Here is a 14,515-nt window from a genome sequence, read left to right as displayed (position 1 = left end):
AGTACAGGGGAGAGTGGTTCTTACCACCCACCAGAGATGAAAGTCCTGGCTCCCTACTCAGCCTTCTCTAACACCTCCCTAAGGGGAGATTGGAGCAACTAGTTACAACTAGCAAGGGTAAAAGTCTGGGCTCCCCTCTTGGCATTTGCTGGTGTGGGGGAAGATGAGAACACAATCTTTTCTGTGGTGTTTGCTGAAGTAAAGTAGTTCTTGTCTAGATGTTTTCTGTTTTGCTAAACTGCTTCCTTCTTGATTCTTTAGCTAGAACGAGGAGGTTTTTTTGGAGGTATTTTTTTTGTTCGTTTTTTGTGGGGGTTTTTGGTCTATGTCAGCATTTCTGGGTTACCAACTTTTTCACTTTAAGTCTGAGTTATATGGAGCAAGAAAAACTCAGAAACTTCACCGCATCATTTTTTGGGTCCCAATGCCCCTAGCTGATCTTTTCTTCTCTCTTTTTAAAAATTAATTAATTAATTAATTTTTAATAAATTTACTTTTTATTGGTGTTCAATTTGCCAACATATAGAATAACACCCAGTGCTCATCCCATCAAGTGCCCACCTCAGTGCCTGTCACCCAGTCACCCCTACCCCCACCCACCTCCCCTTCTACCACCTTTAGTTCATTTCCCAGAGTTAGGAGTCTTTCATGTTCTGTCTCCCTTTCTGATATTTCCCACTCATTCTTTTCTCCTTTCCCCTTTATTCCCTTTCACTATTTTTTTATATTCCCCAAATGAATGAGACCATAAAATCTTTGTCCTTCTCCGATTGACTTATTTCACTCAGCATAATACCCTCCAGTTCCATCCACCTCGAAGCAAATGGTGGGTATTTGCCGTTTCTAAGGGCTGAGTAATACTCCATTGTATACATAGACCACATCTTCTTTATCCATTCATCTTTCGATGGACACCGAGGCTCCTTCCACAGTTTGGCTATTGTGGACATTGCTGCTAGAAACATCGGGGTGCAGGTGTCCTGGCGTTTCATTGCATCTGTATCTTTGGGCTAAATCCCCAGCAGTGCAATTGCTGGGTTGTAGGGCAGGTCTATTTTTAACTCTTTGAGGAACCTCTACACAGTTTTCCAGAGTGTAATCCCCAGATTCAATAGCTTAACACAAAGTATGTTTATACCTAGCTCATGGTACATAAATGCTGCAAGTCCATGGAGGGTTCTGCTCCAGTCACTCTTGGATCCAAGCTGATGGAGGCTCTACTCTCAGAAATCTGTACTGTCTAGAACTTGAAGACTCTTTATTTGTCATAGCAGGAAAAGATAGCATAGGAAATCATGCACTGACTCTCAGGTGCCTTAATCTATAGGCCGTTGGTCAGAACTAGGCATATGGCCCCATCTAACTCCAAGGGTAGGCTGGGAAATGTAGTTGTCTGCATGTCCAGGAAGGCAAGTGGAACTAGATGTTAGTGAATATCTGTACTGTCACTTGCGAGCTCTGTGATCTTGGAAAGCCACTTTTCTGAGTCCCAGTTTATTCATCTAAAATTTGTAGATAATAATATTCTAACCTCATGGAATCGTTATGTATATTAAATGAAGTATTGTTATATGGATGTGCTGAAAATGTAAAGTATGCTGGAATTTTAGCTATTCTTTAATCATTTTTTGAAATTAAAGTGCTGCTTGTATTTTTTTCCAGGTCTACTGAATGATGGAACTGTAGGTATTTTCAGGGGCAACCAGATGCGCTTAAAGCGTGCTTGTATTCGCAAAGCCAAGATCTCTGCTGTTGCTTTCCGGAAAGCCTTCTGCCATCACAAGTTAGTGGAACTTGATGCTACAGGTGTGAATGCAGACATCACGATTACAGACATCATCAGTGGGCTTGGCAGTAACAAATGGATCCAGCAAAATCTCCAGTGCCTAGTGCTGAACTCATTAACTCTCTCCCTCGAAGATCCTTACGAGCGGTGCTTCAGCCGGCTTTCTGGCCTTCGAGCATTAAGCATCACCAATGTTCTCTTTTATAATGAAGACCTGGCTGAAGTTGCCTCATTGCCAAGATTAGAGAGCCTGGATATTTCTAACACCTCGATCACTGACATCACAGCTTTGCTGGCCTGCAAAGACCGACTCAAGTCTCTAACCATGCACCACTTGAAATGTTTAAAAATGACAACTACCCAAATACTGGATGTTGTTCGGGAACTAAAACATCTGAATCATCTTGATATTTCAGATGATAAACAGTTTACATCAGACATAGCTCTTCGCTTACTAGAACAAAAGGACATCCTACCCAACCTCGTCTCCCTAGATGTTTCTGGGAGAAAGCATGTGACAGATAAAGCTGTTGAAGCCTTTATACAACAACGGCCCAGCATGCAGTTTGTAGGTTTGCTGGCCACTGATGCAGGTTACTCTGAAATCCTCACTGGCGAAGGACATTTGAAGGTTAGACTTTAAAAATGTATTATTATATCAGGCTGACCAACATCTTAGGTGCATAAAGCTACATTAAGCTGCATATCTAACAACATATGGCACATGTCTGTGAAAGATGGCATTGTATTGTGGAAAAAACCTTCTTTAGAGTCAGAGAGTCCCAATTAAAATCCTGGCTTACCTGCTTCATGACCCAGACCAAGATATGATGTCACTTTTTGGATTTCCATTTCTTTATTTATAAAACATATTCTATTGCATAGAATTCTTTTAAAGATTAATTGTATGTGTAAAGTACAGGTCGTTTAGTAGGCCCTGGATAAATGATAGTTCTCATGATGGTAATATTTCGATATTTTGAACAACTGAAACATGCCATTTCTAATGGATCAGATACACCTTGTTGAATTGATATATATTGAGAAGTCAAGTTCTCCAAGGAGATCTTTTCTGTAAAAATGATGTAATTTTGCTTTTCTTAAGGTTTTCCATGCTTAATGGTTTAAATTCATCTGCTTGGTACTTGGGATTCAAAGATGAAAAAGATACAGGATCTGCCTCCAAGCAGCTTAGTCTGATAGGAGTGATGATGATACAGTCATAAATAAGTATAAAGCCAAAGATCAGTGTAATTGCTGTAAGAGAGTAGGAGAAATTTCTTCTAGCTAGAGAATTTGGGGCTTGATGGAAAAGGTGGTACCTGAGTCAGATCTTAAAGGATAGAATTACGACAAGTTTAAGGAAAAACTAGTATTTTCCTAATATACACTATACTCTAAATGCTTTACATTGATAGATATTAGCCCCCATTTTATTTTTTATTTTTATTTTTTGTAAATTTATTTTTTATTGGTGTTCAATTTGCCAACATACAGAATAACACCCAGTGCTCATCCCATCAAGTGCCCCCCTCAGTGCCCGTCATCCATTCACCCCCACCCTCTGCCCTCCTCCCCTTCCACCACCCCTAGTTTGTTTCCCAGAGTTAGGAGTCTCTCGTGTTCTGTCTCCCTTTCTGATATTTCCCACTCATTTTTTCTCCTTTCCCCTTTATTCCCTTTCACTATTTTTTATATTCCCCAAATGAATGAGACCATAAAATGTTTGTCTTTCTCCAACTGACCTGTTTCACTCAGCATAATACCCTCCAGTTTCATCCACGTCGAAGCAAATGGTGGGTATTTGTCGTTTCTTTTTTTTTTATATAATAAATTTATTTTTTATTGGTGTTCAATTTGCCAACATATAGAATAACACCCAGTGCTCATCCCATCAAGTGCCCCCCTCAGTGTCTGTCATCCATTCACCCCCATCCCCTGCCCTCCTCCCCTTCCACCACCCCTAGTTTGTTTCCCAGAGTTAGGAGTCTCTCGTGTTCTGTCTCCCTTTCTGATATTTCCCACTCATTTTTTCTCCTTTCCCCTTTATTCCCTTTCACTATTTTTTATATTCCCCAAATGAATGAGACCATAAAATGTTTGTCTTTCTCCAACTGACTTATTTCACTCAGCACAATACCCTCCAGTTCCATCCACGTTGAAGCAAATGGTGGGTATTTGTCGTTTCTTTTTTTTTTTATAATAAATTTATTTTTTATTGGTGTTCAATTTGCCAACATACAGAATAGTGCCCAGTGCTTATCCTGTCAAGTGCCCCCCTCAGTGCCCATCACCCATTCACCCCCACCCCCCGCCCTCCTCCTCTTCCATCATCCCTAGTTCGTTTCCCAGAGTTAGGAGTCTTTATGTTCTGTCTCTCTTTCTGATATTTCCTACCCATTTCTCCCTTCCCTTCTATTCCCTTTCACTATTATTTATATTCCCCAAATGAATGAGAACATATGATGCTTGTCCTTCTCCGACTGACTTATTTCACTCAGCATAATACCCTCCAGTTCCATCCACGTTGAAGCAAATGGTGGGTATTTGTCATTTCTAATGGCTGAGTAATATTCCATTGTATACATAAACCACATCTTCTTTATCCATTCATCTTTCTATGAACACTGAGGCTCCTTCCAGTTTGGCTCTTGTGAACATTGCTGCTATAAACATTGGGGTGCAGGTGTTCAGGCGTTTCACTGCATCTGTATCTTTGGGGTAAATCCCCAGCAGTGCAATTGCTGGGTCGTAGTAGCCCCCATTTTATAGATGAAAAACATAGACTCAGAAATTTGATGATCTACAGGACGCCTGGGTGACTCAGTGGTTGAGCATCTGCCTTTGGCTCAGGGCGTGATCCCAGGGTCCTGGGATTGAGTCCCACATCAGGCTCCCTGTGAGAAGCCTGCTTCTCCCTCCACCTGTGTCTCTGCCTCTCTCTTTCTGTCTCTCTCTCTCTCTCTGTCTCTCATGAATAAATAAATAAAATCTTTAAAAAGAAATTTGACAATTTACAGTTAATAAGAGCGAACATTTGGGTTTACATCTAATTCCAGAGCCCCATTTTTCCCCCTACTACCTACACTGCTTGAGCAGACGCATCCTTTGATCCTGCCATGAGCAGAGTCAGGGATGGCCTAGAAGTAGATATTGTGACCCACATGGTATCTTTTTTTGAGTAATCATGACTGACTCAAAAAAGGAGAAGAAAAGGTTAGTTGTAAATATAAACATCTCAGTTCTTAGGTTATTTGTAAACTTAGACCTTAAAAAATAGAATGTAGAAAATGATTTTGAATTACTCTTTTTTATTATTCAATATTTTATCAAGTGAGAGTATGCATTGGGCACTGTGCTGGGCACAGGGATTTGATAGTGAGACCAAACATGCATGATTTTGTCCTCATGGAGCCTGTAATTTAGAGAGGGTCAATCAATCAAATGCCATGTGCCAATAGTGTACGTGCTTTAAATATGTACATACATATAATACATTTAAATATACATCACATACATATATATTTATGAATATTATAGATACATACCTGTATATATATGCTTTAAACTGTATTGTGCTAACAATCTAGAAGATACACAATATTATATATGAGAATGTTTAATAGACTTAAGGCTTCTCTGAAGAATTGATGAATGAGTGGGGATCTTAAGGGTGAGTAGCTTGGTAGAGAACATTCCAGGCAGAGAGGATAATATATACAAAAATATGTGTGGTAGGAAGGAACATGGCATATCCAAGGAACTGAAAGAAAGGGCACTGTAGCTAGAGCTCAACCGTAGGAAGTCACAGAGCAGTGAGATGGGGCTGGAAAAGTAGATACCAGCGCCAGGCTTGAGGGTCGCATAAGCCAGGTGCAGGGCAAAAAGAAGTGTCCAGACCTTACTTAACAACTTGTTATTGAACAAGACAGTTTTTTTAGCATAGGGCTTGTTGATGAAGAAAGTATAAAAATGTAAATTGTAATGTTACTTAACTGCCTAACAAATTGGTCTAGTAGTAAAGAATTATAAATATTAAAAGGGGAAGAAATCCTTGTGTGCTGGGAGATGAGGGAGAATTTCCCAGAAGAGGTGATCTTGACCTTCATCCTGAAAGATAAAAGGAATGTGTCCCTGGTATGTTAAGCTAAATAATGGTTTCAAGGGGAAGATCCTATAATAGGTATGATCCCAGAAGCAATACAGTTTTTGCTGATTTCTTCTTACAGCCAACAAACCCTCCACTGAATTAGCCTAAGTTACAAAATTGAGGCTAGTAAGACATCTGTATTCCACAATGCCTCTGTGAAACAAGTTTGATTTCACAAATGGAACTGTTACTGGTTTGAAGTCTTGGCAATATGAAACACCGACTTTATTTGCTATCATTATCTAGTTTCTACCTCTGTAAACATTGAAGTAGTGATTCTCAACCTAGACTACAATTAAAATCACCTAGGGTGTAATTATGTGAGATGACAGGTTAACCAACCTTATCATGGTAGTCATTTTGCAACATATACATGTATCAAATCGTCATGTTGTACATCTTAACCTTACATAATGTCATATGTCAATTATATCTTGATTAAGCAAGGGGAAATATTTATCTATCTATCTATATTTATTTATTTATTTATTTTTAAGATTTTATTTTATTTTATTTTTTTTTAATTATTTATTTATTTATGATAGTCACAGAGAGAGAGAGAGAGGCAGAGACATAGGCAGAGGGAGAAGCAGGCTCCATGCACCGGGAGCTCGATGTGGGATTCGATCCCGGGTCTCCAGAATCGCGCCCTGGGCCAAAGGCAGGTGCCAAACCGCTGCGCCACCCAGGGATCCCAAGATTTTATTTTTAGGTTAACTCTACACCCACTGTGAAGCTCAAACTCACAATGCCCGGATCAAGAGTCACATGCTCTAGGGGCACCTGGGTGGCTCAGAAGGTTAAGCCTCCGACTTTTGATTTCAGCTGAGGTCATGGTCTCCAGGTTGTAGGATGGAGCCTCATACGGGGTTTCCCACTGGACATAGGATTCTTTCTCTGCCCCCTCCCTCCTCTCCCATTCTCTCTCCTCCCCACCTCCCACCAAAAAAAGAGTTACATGCTCTACCAACTGAGGCAGCCACACACCCTTGGGAAAATTTTTTAGTTAAATCACATGTGGAGCTTGAACAATTAAATCAGAACCACGGGGAGGTGGGACTCAGTCATCAGTATTTTTTAAATCTCCTTAGGTGATTACAATATTCAGCCAATGTTGAGAATCGTTGTTTAAAAAAATTTTTTTTTTTTTTAAAGAAGATCGTTCGGGGCACCTGACTGACTCTTTTGGAAGAACATGTAACTCTTGATCTTAGGGTTGTGAGTTGAGCTCCACATTGGGTGTAGAGATTACTAAAAAAACAAAACCTAAACTTAAAAAGAGATCATTGGAACTTTCCCTGTTCAACTATATACAAAAATCGATGTTCCTTTTAAATCATTTAACAACTGATTTGAGAATGAAAAATAGTCATGTTAAGGGAGGAGAGCTGAGATTTCCACATCTCCTTTTTAAAAATCATCCAGTTTAGCAAAATTGTTGAAAAACTTGTCTGAAATGATTGTCTTAGTATTGTAATGCTTTTAATTAGTTGAGGAGGCACTTGAGTGGCAGTTAAGTGTCAGAGTCTTGGTTTTGGCTCAGGTTGTGATCTCAGGGTCATGAAATCAACCCCCTTCCCACCCCCAGCCTCCAAATCTGGCTGTGCGGTCAGTGCAGAGTCCACTTGGGTTTCTTTCCATCTCTCTCTGCGTCACCCCCTCCTCAATAAATAAATAAGTAAATCTTAAAAAAAAAAAAAGTACTTGAGGATGGGTTTTTGGTTTTATATGCCTTGGTATTTTAGGCCACACTAAGGAATTCAGAAAGAGAGACACTGTGACTTCCCAGTGTTTCAGTTTTACTCAGTATATTAAATATTAACAAGGCTTAATTTAGTGGTTATGGAATTTTCTCTTTTATTTATTTGTTTTAGAGGGCGAGTAGGGGAGGGGGCAAAAGAAGAGGGAAATAATCTTAAGCAGACTCTGTGCTGAGCATGGAGCTCGACACAGGACTCAATTTCATGACCCCAAGATCATGACCTAAATCAAAACCATGAATTGGATATTTAACTGACTGGGCCACACAGGTGCCCCATCTCTGTTTTAAATTGTTTGCAGTAAGTAGTACATGCAGGTACTTGTTTTGTTGTTTTTTTTTTTTTTTTTAAACATCTAGCATATAAAATTGGTTGAAATGAAGATACTGGTAATTTGAGGAGCCAGACTACTTTTTTTTTTTTTAAGATTGTATTTATTTATTCATGAGAGACACAGCGAGAGACAGAGACACAGGCAGAGGGAGAATACTGGGGAGTCACAGTGTCTCTCTTTCCAGAGTTCCTTAGTGTGGCCTAAAACTCGATCCCGGGACTCCAGGATCACGCCCTGGGCTGAAGGCAGATGCTCGACCGCTGAGCCACCCAGGTGTCCTGTGGAGCCAGACTACTTGATGTGAGGGTTTATAACTGGCTAGAGAAGTATTGATCACTGAATAAAACATATATGCAATGAAATTTGTTTAGAGTAATTAACATTCCAGTAACAAAACTTCTTTAATTTTATATTCAAAGATAACTTGAGACTGTATTTTATATAGATATTATAAAGCAGTTGAATCAACCAAATATAGGTAAATGAAGGCTTACAGAGATCATTGTTAAACATTTTCCCTCTTACAATCTTTTTTTATTTCACATAATATTTCAGTGTCTTTACAAATATAAGAAAATCTAAGAAAAAGTTCAGGATAATTCAAAAAGAACTGAACACTTGGGAAATTTTTATTATTCAATAATAATAATATGCTTACAATGTGAATACATAATCAAGACCAATATGTATGTATGTATATTTCACATAGGTTTTTGTTTTAAAATATTTTATTTATTTATTTATTTATATTAGAGCATGAGCAGGTAGAGGAGCAGAGGGGGAATGAGGAGGAAAGACTCTTTAGCAGACTGTGCTGAGCAAGGAGTCCCACTTAGAGCTCCATCTCATGACCCTGAGATCATGACCTGAGCCAAAACCAAGAGTCAGATGCTTAACTGATTGAGCCACCTAGGTGCCCCTATTTCACATAGTTTAAAAGGCATTTGTCAAGAAGCATCCATTGTTCTCCCCTCAGGGAGAGAAGATGCTTTGCAGTTCAAGTGACCGCTAGTTATTTTTCTCACAGCCAGGCAGCACCCAGTTAGTAGTTGGTGTGTGAACATAACAATGATTATTGTCTAGGCTAGGATGTGGGTGTCTGCCTGAGGGCATAGCATTTCAGGGCTGACTTCGCTGGGCACTGAGTTGTCTTCGTAGTACATTGACCTGGTCCTTGAACAGCCGTATACCCAGTACCAGCTTCATTTACCCCACTCAGTCAGCTTCTGCAGTTGTTACAAGGGTGACGTGTGTTAGCTATTTGAGTGAGGAGAAACAGAAGAATGGTCACAGATTGTTTAAAAATATATTTCTTTTTAAAAAAGAAATTTCCATTGTTATTTCTACAATCTTACATATGCTTACTTAATATGTGCTCTTGTGTCAGTTGGCACACATCTGTACTGTAGTCTGAGTCTTCCAATTTAGAGGTTATATCTCTGAATGACAGGTTTCTTTTGTTGTTGTTTTTGCATTTTTAACCTTCTTATAAATAAGACAATTGCTAAGATCATAAACAACAAATGTGTAGCTTAAGAAGTACAAATAAAGGGCAGCCCCGTTGGTGCAGCAGTTTAGCGCCGCCTGTAGCCCAGGGCGTGATCCTGGAGACCCGGGATCGAGTCCCACGTCGGGCTCCCTGCATGGAGCCTGCTTCTCCCTCTGCCTGTGTCTCTGCCTCCCTCTCTCTCTCTGCATCTCTATGAATGAATAAATAAATAAAATCTTTAAAAAAAAAGTACAAATAAAGATACACTTAGGTGGTACAGTCAGTTAAGCATCTGACTTGATTTTTTCTGCTCAGGTCATGATCTCAGGGTTTGAGATTGAGCCCCCGTGGCGTGGGGCCCACATCCAGCATGAAGCCTGCTTAAGATTTTCCTTCTCCCTCTGTCCCTTACCTCCCGCCTCAAAAAAAGAATTGGCAAATAAGATGAACACATTTGAGGCCATTACTCAGGTTAATAAATAGAATGTTCAGCTGCCCTAAAGTTCTTCCACATGCCCCATCTTGATCACAGCTCTCTCTTCCACAAAAGTACTTCTGTCCTGATATTAATAATAATCATGTCTTGCTTTTTAAATAGATTTATGACCCGTCTGTTTATCTCTAGGCATTTATTTAGTTAATCTTGCTTATTTTTCAAAATTGTATGTCTTTTGAATATCCTTTAATTTACAGATTCCCTTTCCATTCCTTCTTTTCCTTATAATTTGTCTATTAAAGAATCCAGCCCAGGACTCCTGGATGGCTCAGCAGTTGAGCGCCTGCCTTTGGCTCAGGGTGTGACCTTGGGGTCCTGGAATCGAGTCCCACATCAGGCTCACTGCAGGGAGCCTGCTTCTCCCTCTGCCTGTGTCTCTGCCTTTCTCTCTCTCTCTCTCTCTCTCTCTGTCTCTCATGAATAAATAAATAAAATCTTAAAAAAAATTCCAGCATTTTTGACTTGTAGACTTTGTCTCAGTCTGGATATTCTTTATTATTATTATTATTATTATTATTATTATTATTTAAAGTAATCTCTACACCCAGTGAGGAGTTTGAACTTAGAACCCTGAGATCAAGAATCGCATGCTTTCCCAACTGAGCCAGCCCCTGGATATTCCTTTTTTTTTTTTTTTTTTAGAGATTTTATTTATTTATTCATGAGAGACACACAGAGAGAGAGAGAGAGACACAGGCAGAGGGAGAAGCAGGCTCCATGCAGGGAGCCTGATAGAGGATTTGATCCCGGGACTCCAGGATCATGCCCTGGGCCGAAGGCAGGCGCTAAACCGCTGAGCCGCGCAAGGATCCCCACCCCCTGGATATTCCTGATTGTATACTCATGATTCATATTTCTGTGTCTTTGTATTTTCTGCAAATTAGTAGCTAGATTTGGAGGCTTAATTGAGACTCATATTTGATCACTTTGGCAGCTCTCTTAGGTATTGTGCTCTTTCAGTAAGGAAGTACATAATGTATGGTTGTTTTTTTTATTCTGTGATGTTAGTGGTTGTTGACACTAGTTCCATTAATTCATTAGAGATCAGTGGTGATATTCTAGTAATTTATTTTTCACTTTCTAGTTGGATTACATTTACGGAAAGTCACTCTCCATTATGTACATTTGGTTACTCAGTACTATGTGACCACAATTTTAAGATAAATGTATGAATCTGTGAAATGGGACATTCCTTAGACCTAATTTTTTTAAAAAGATTTTGTTTGTTTATTCATGAGAGACACATACAGAGAGAGAGAGAGAGAGGCAGAGACACAGGCAGAGGGAGAAGCAGGCTCCACGCAGGGAGCCCGATGTGGGACTCCATTCTGGGTCTCCAGGATCACATCCTGGGCTGAAGGCGGCACTAAACCACTGAGCCACCCGGCTGCCTGATAGACCTAATTTTGAACAGAATTTCTTCTTTTCTCTTCTTTCTTTCTTCTTTTCTTTTTTTCTTTTCTTTCTTCTAAACACTACACCCAATGTGGGGCTTAAAATTCAAAACTGAGATCAAGAGTCATACTCTACCTGAACAGCCTGGTGTCCCTGAACAGAATCTTGATGCTGGATGGGAGCTAGATAAATCTGGGGGAATTCATTAACAGTTATTTGATGAATATTTAATGAGTGATTATTCTGAACCACAGATATTGCTAATTGTTCTGGTACAGTGGTGAGTGGGTCAGTTGAGTGGGGGGTGGATTATGATAATGGTTATGAAGGAGATGTTTCAGGGGGACCTGATTTAGATTGGTGGGTCAGAGAGAGAAGGCTTCTCTAAAGAAGTGTCATTTCATTTGAATTGGGAAGAATGAGTAGAGATTAGTCAGAGAGAGGAAGGTTTCAGTCAGAGAGGGTTGTTACATATAACGGCCTTTAAAAACAAACATACAATGGCCTTTTGCTGGGAAAGAGCTTGGTTTATTGAAAGATCAGGAAAAAAAGGCCAATGTAGCTTTAATATGAGTTAAGGGAAATTAAGGAGTTACCTTGAGACAGATGAGAGCCTAATCATGTGGTAAGGCTTTATAGTGTGAAATATCTTAAGATTTTCTTTAGGTAAAAAAAAAAAAAGATTTTCTTTAGGTGAAAATGTGAAAATGTTACTCACAAGCTTATAGCAGAGTCTAAGCCTATCTAACATACATCTCTTTAGCATATGTATACCTTGATAGGATGACTATTCTGGGTGGGTTGAAAAAGTAATCATTCCCATTTGTTTCAAGCCTTACATAGCTATTCTGGATGCCATCTATACATATAGAGAAAGAGAAAGTTAGAAGGCAGAAGAAATCCTAAAAGCTAATCTTCTGGCTGTGTTCAAAGGTGTCTGGAGAAGCCAATGAAACTCAAATTGCAGAAGCATTGAAGCGGTACAGTGAACGGGCATTCTTCGTCCGGGAAGCTCTATTTCACCTTTTTAGCCTGACTCATGTGATGGAAAAAACAAAGCCAGAAATTTTAAAGGTAAGAGTAAGAAACTGGATATGAAAATTTTGAAATTATTTCCCTAGATACACATGATGGCTTAGTGAAGAAAATCAGTGAAAATTTGAATTTAGTCTTCTGCTTTTTTTTGATAATGAGATTGATGATGTATGATTTCAGTTGTTAACCATAAACGAGAGAGAAGATAGTTGTATAGTGTTATTAACGTTTTATAGTAGTCTCAGTAAGCAATATAAATGCGTTCCACTTCATATTTACCTAAAACCAGTGACCACTGTGATTTTTTTTTTTTTTTCACCATTTACAGTAGAAAATGGAAGTATTAGGACTGGAATCATGGTGCTGCATTCTATTGCTTCCATATAGACTTTTAAAAGAAGTATAATATTGGAATTCCATAAGGTACCTTCCCATGCTGCTTATGACCCACCTGTGCTTTCATAATTAATTCATGATATTTCCCAATTAAACCAAGATACTTTTGAAGAGCAGGAAAGGAAGATTCTTAATTTTTGTTGATTGCTTAGGGCCGTGTTTATCAGAATGTGGTCCTGGAATATTATTTATTTTTAAAAGCATATTTGTGAATCCCACTCTGAGAAATTTAGATTCAGTAGGACTGGATGAGGTACAGGAATTTGCATGTTTAATAATCCCCCAAGATAATCCTAATACACATTTGAAACCAGTGAATGTAGTAGGACTGTATTGTATTTGATGCCTCATTTAGTGTGCACAATACTCCCAAGAAATAGTTTTATCTTTTATTTTACAAATTGTGTACCTAAAGATCTTTGAGGTTAAATAACAGTAAGTTAGTGGCAGAGCCAGAAGTGACTTAACCACCCTGTTATCTTGTATTAATAATGTGAGTAAAGAGAACTAATTTTTTTTCCAGCTTGTGGTTACTGGGATGAGAAACCACCCTATGAATTTGCCAGTACAACTTGCTGCAAGTGCCTGTGTGTTTAACTTAACTAAACAGGATCTTGCTGCTGGAATGCCTGTCCGACTCCTGGCTGATGTGACCCATTTGCTGCTCAAAGCCATGGAACATTTTCCCAATCACCAGCAGGTAAGCATGTGGGGATTCCTATTCACATAGTCCTTTTAGTGTCCCCTACCCATCCTGTCCCATCCTCCATTATAGTTCAATTTAGTAGACCAAGGCTGGAAATTCAAATGCCTTTGCAGGTTGTAAAGTAATAATTTTATGGTATGACTGAGTATAGGAAAACAGATAAGTAGAAAAGTAAAGAATATACTTCCTGCCTAAAAGTATTTAAATCCAATTGTTGGTGGGAAATAGTGCAGACCATAAAAAAACTCATCTTCCACCTCAATCTTGAGGTTGTGGTACTTTCAGCAAATAGCCATAGCACATCTTTTCTGGGTCAGGCACTATCGAGTACTGGAATACAGAAATGAGCAAGACGTGGATTTTCTACTTCTAGTTGTATGGTACTACATAACCTGTTCTATCCTCAGGATGAAAACTAAAAATGCTGCTTGAATTATATTTTTATTTTTAAAAATATTTTATTTATTTATTCATGAGAGACAGAGAGAGAGAGAGAGAGAGAGAGAAAGGCAGAGACACAGGCAGAGGGAGAAGCAGGCCCCACGCAGGGAAGCCTGATGCGGTACTCGATTCCAGGACCTCAGGATTACGCCCTGAGGCGCCCTGAGGGCTGAAGGCAGGCGCTAAACTGCTGAACCACCCAGGGATCCCCCAAATTATATTTTTAATTCTTAAAACTTAGCAGCCAATTGGCAAATTAATAAAAAATAGAGGTCAAAAACCAACTGAAAATGGCAATCTAGATTGATGAGTGGATCATTAAAGCCAGCTTCCCTCTTGAGGGTAGTTTGCCAAACTGGATGAACTTTAAGCTTTTATTTATTTATTTATTTTTTGGTTGGTTTTTAAAAAGATATTTTTTTAATTTTAATTTTAATTTTAATTTTTATTTTAAATCTTTTATTTATTTATTTATTCATGAGAGACACACATAGGCAGAGATAGAGGCAGATGAAGAAACAGGCTCC

At 39.0% G+C, this 14,515-nt stretch overlaps 1 protein-coding gene across 4 annotated transcripts in view; it reads left to right on the top strand.

The window, feature by feature from the left end:
- ZYG11B (zyg-11 family member B, cell cycle regulator) overlaps positions 1 to 14,515 on the top strand; it is an 86,854-nt gene that overhangs the window by 37,835 nt on the left and 34,504 nt on the right. For all 4 annotated transcript variants that reach the window (XM_072772072.1, XM_072772074.1, XM_072772075.1 and 1 more), the window contains 3 exons: positions 1,663 to 2,417; positions 12,344 to 12,484; positions 13,365 to 13,541. In XM_072772072.1, coding sequence (XP_072628173.1) covers positions 1,663 to 2,417; positions 12,344 to 12,484; positions 13,365 to 13,541 — 1,073 coding nt within the window. The remainder of the gene's footprint in view (positions 1 to 1,662; positions 2,418 to 12,343; positions 12,485 to 13,364; positions 13,542 to 14,515) is intronic.

This window comes from Canis lupus, chromosome 13 (assembly GCF_048164855.1).
Source record: "Canis lupus baileyi chromosome 13, mCanLup2.hap1, whole genome shotgun sequence".
Classification (NCBI taxonomy): Eukaryota; Metazoa; Chordata; class Mammalia; order Carnivora; family Canidae; genus Canis; species Canis lupus.
Note: the sequence above shows the minus strand (reverse complement) of the source record. Positions and strands in the feature narration are given on the sequence as shown.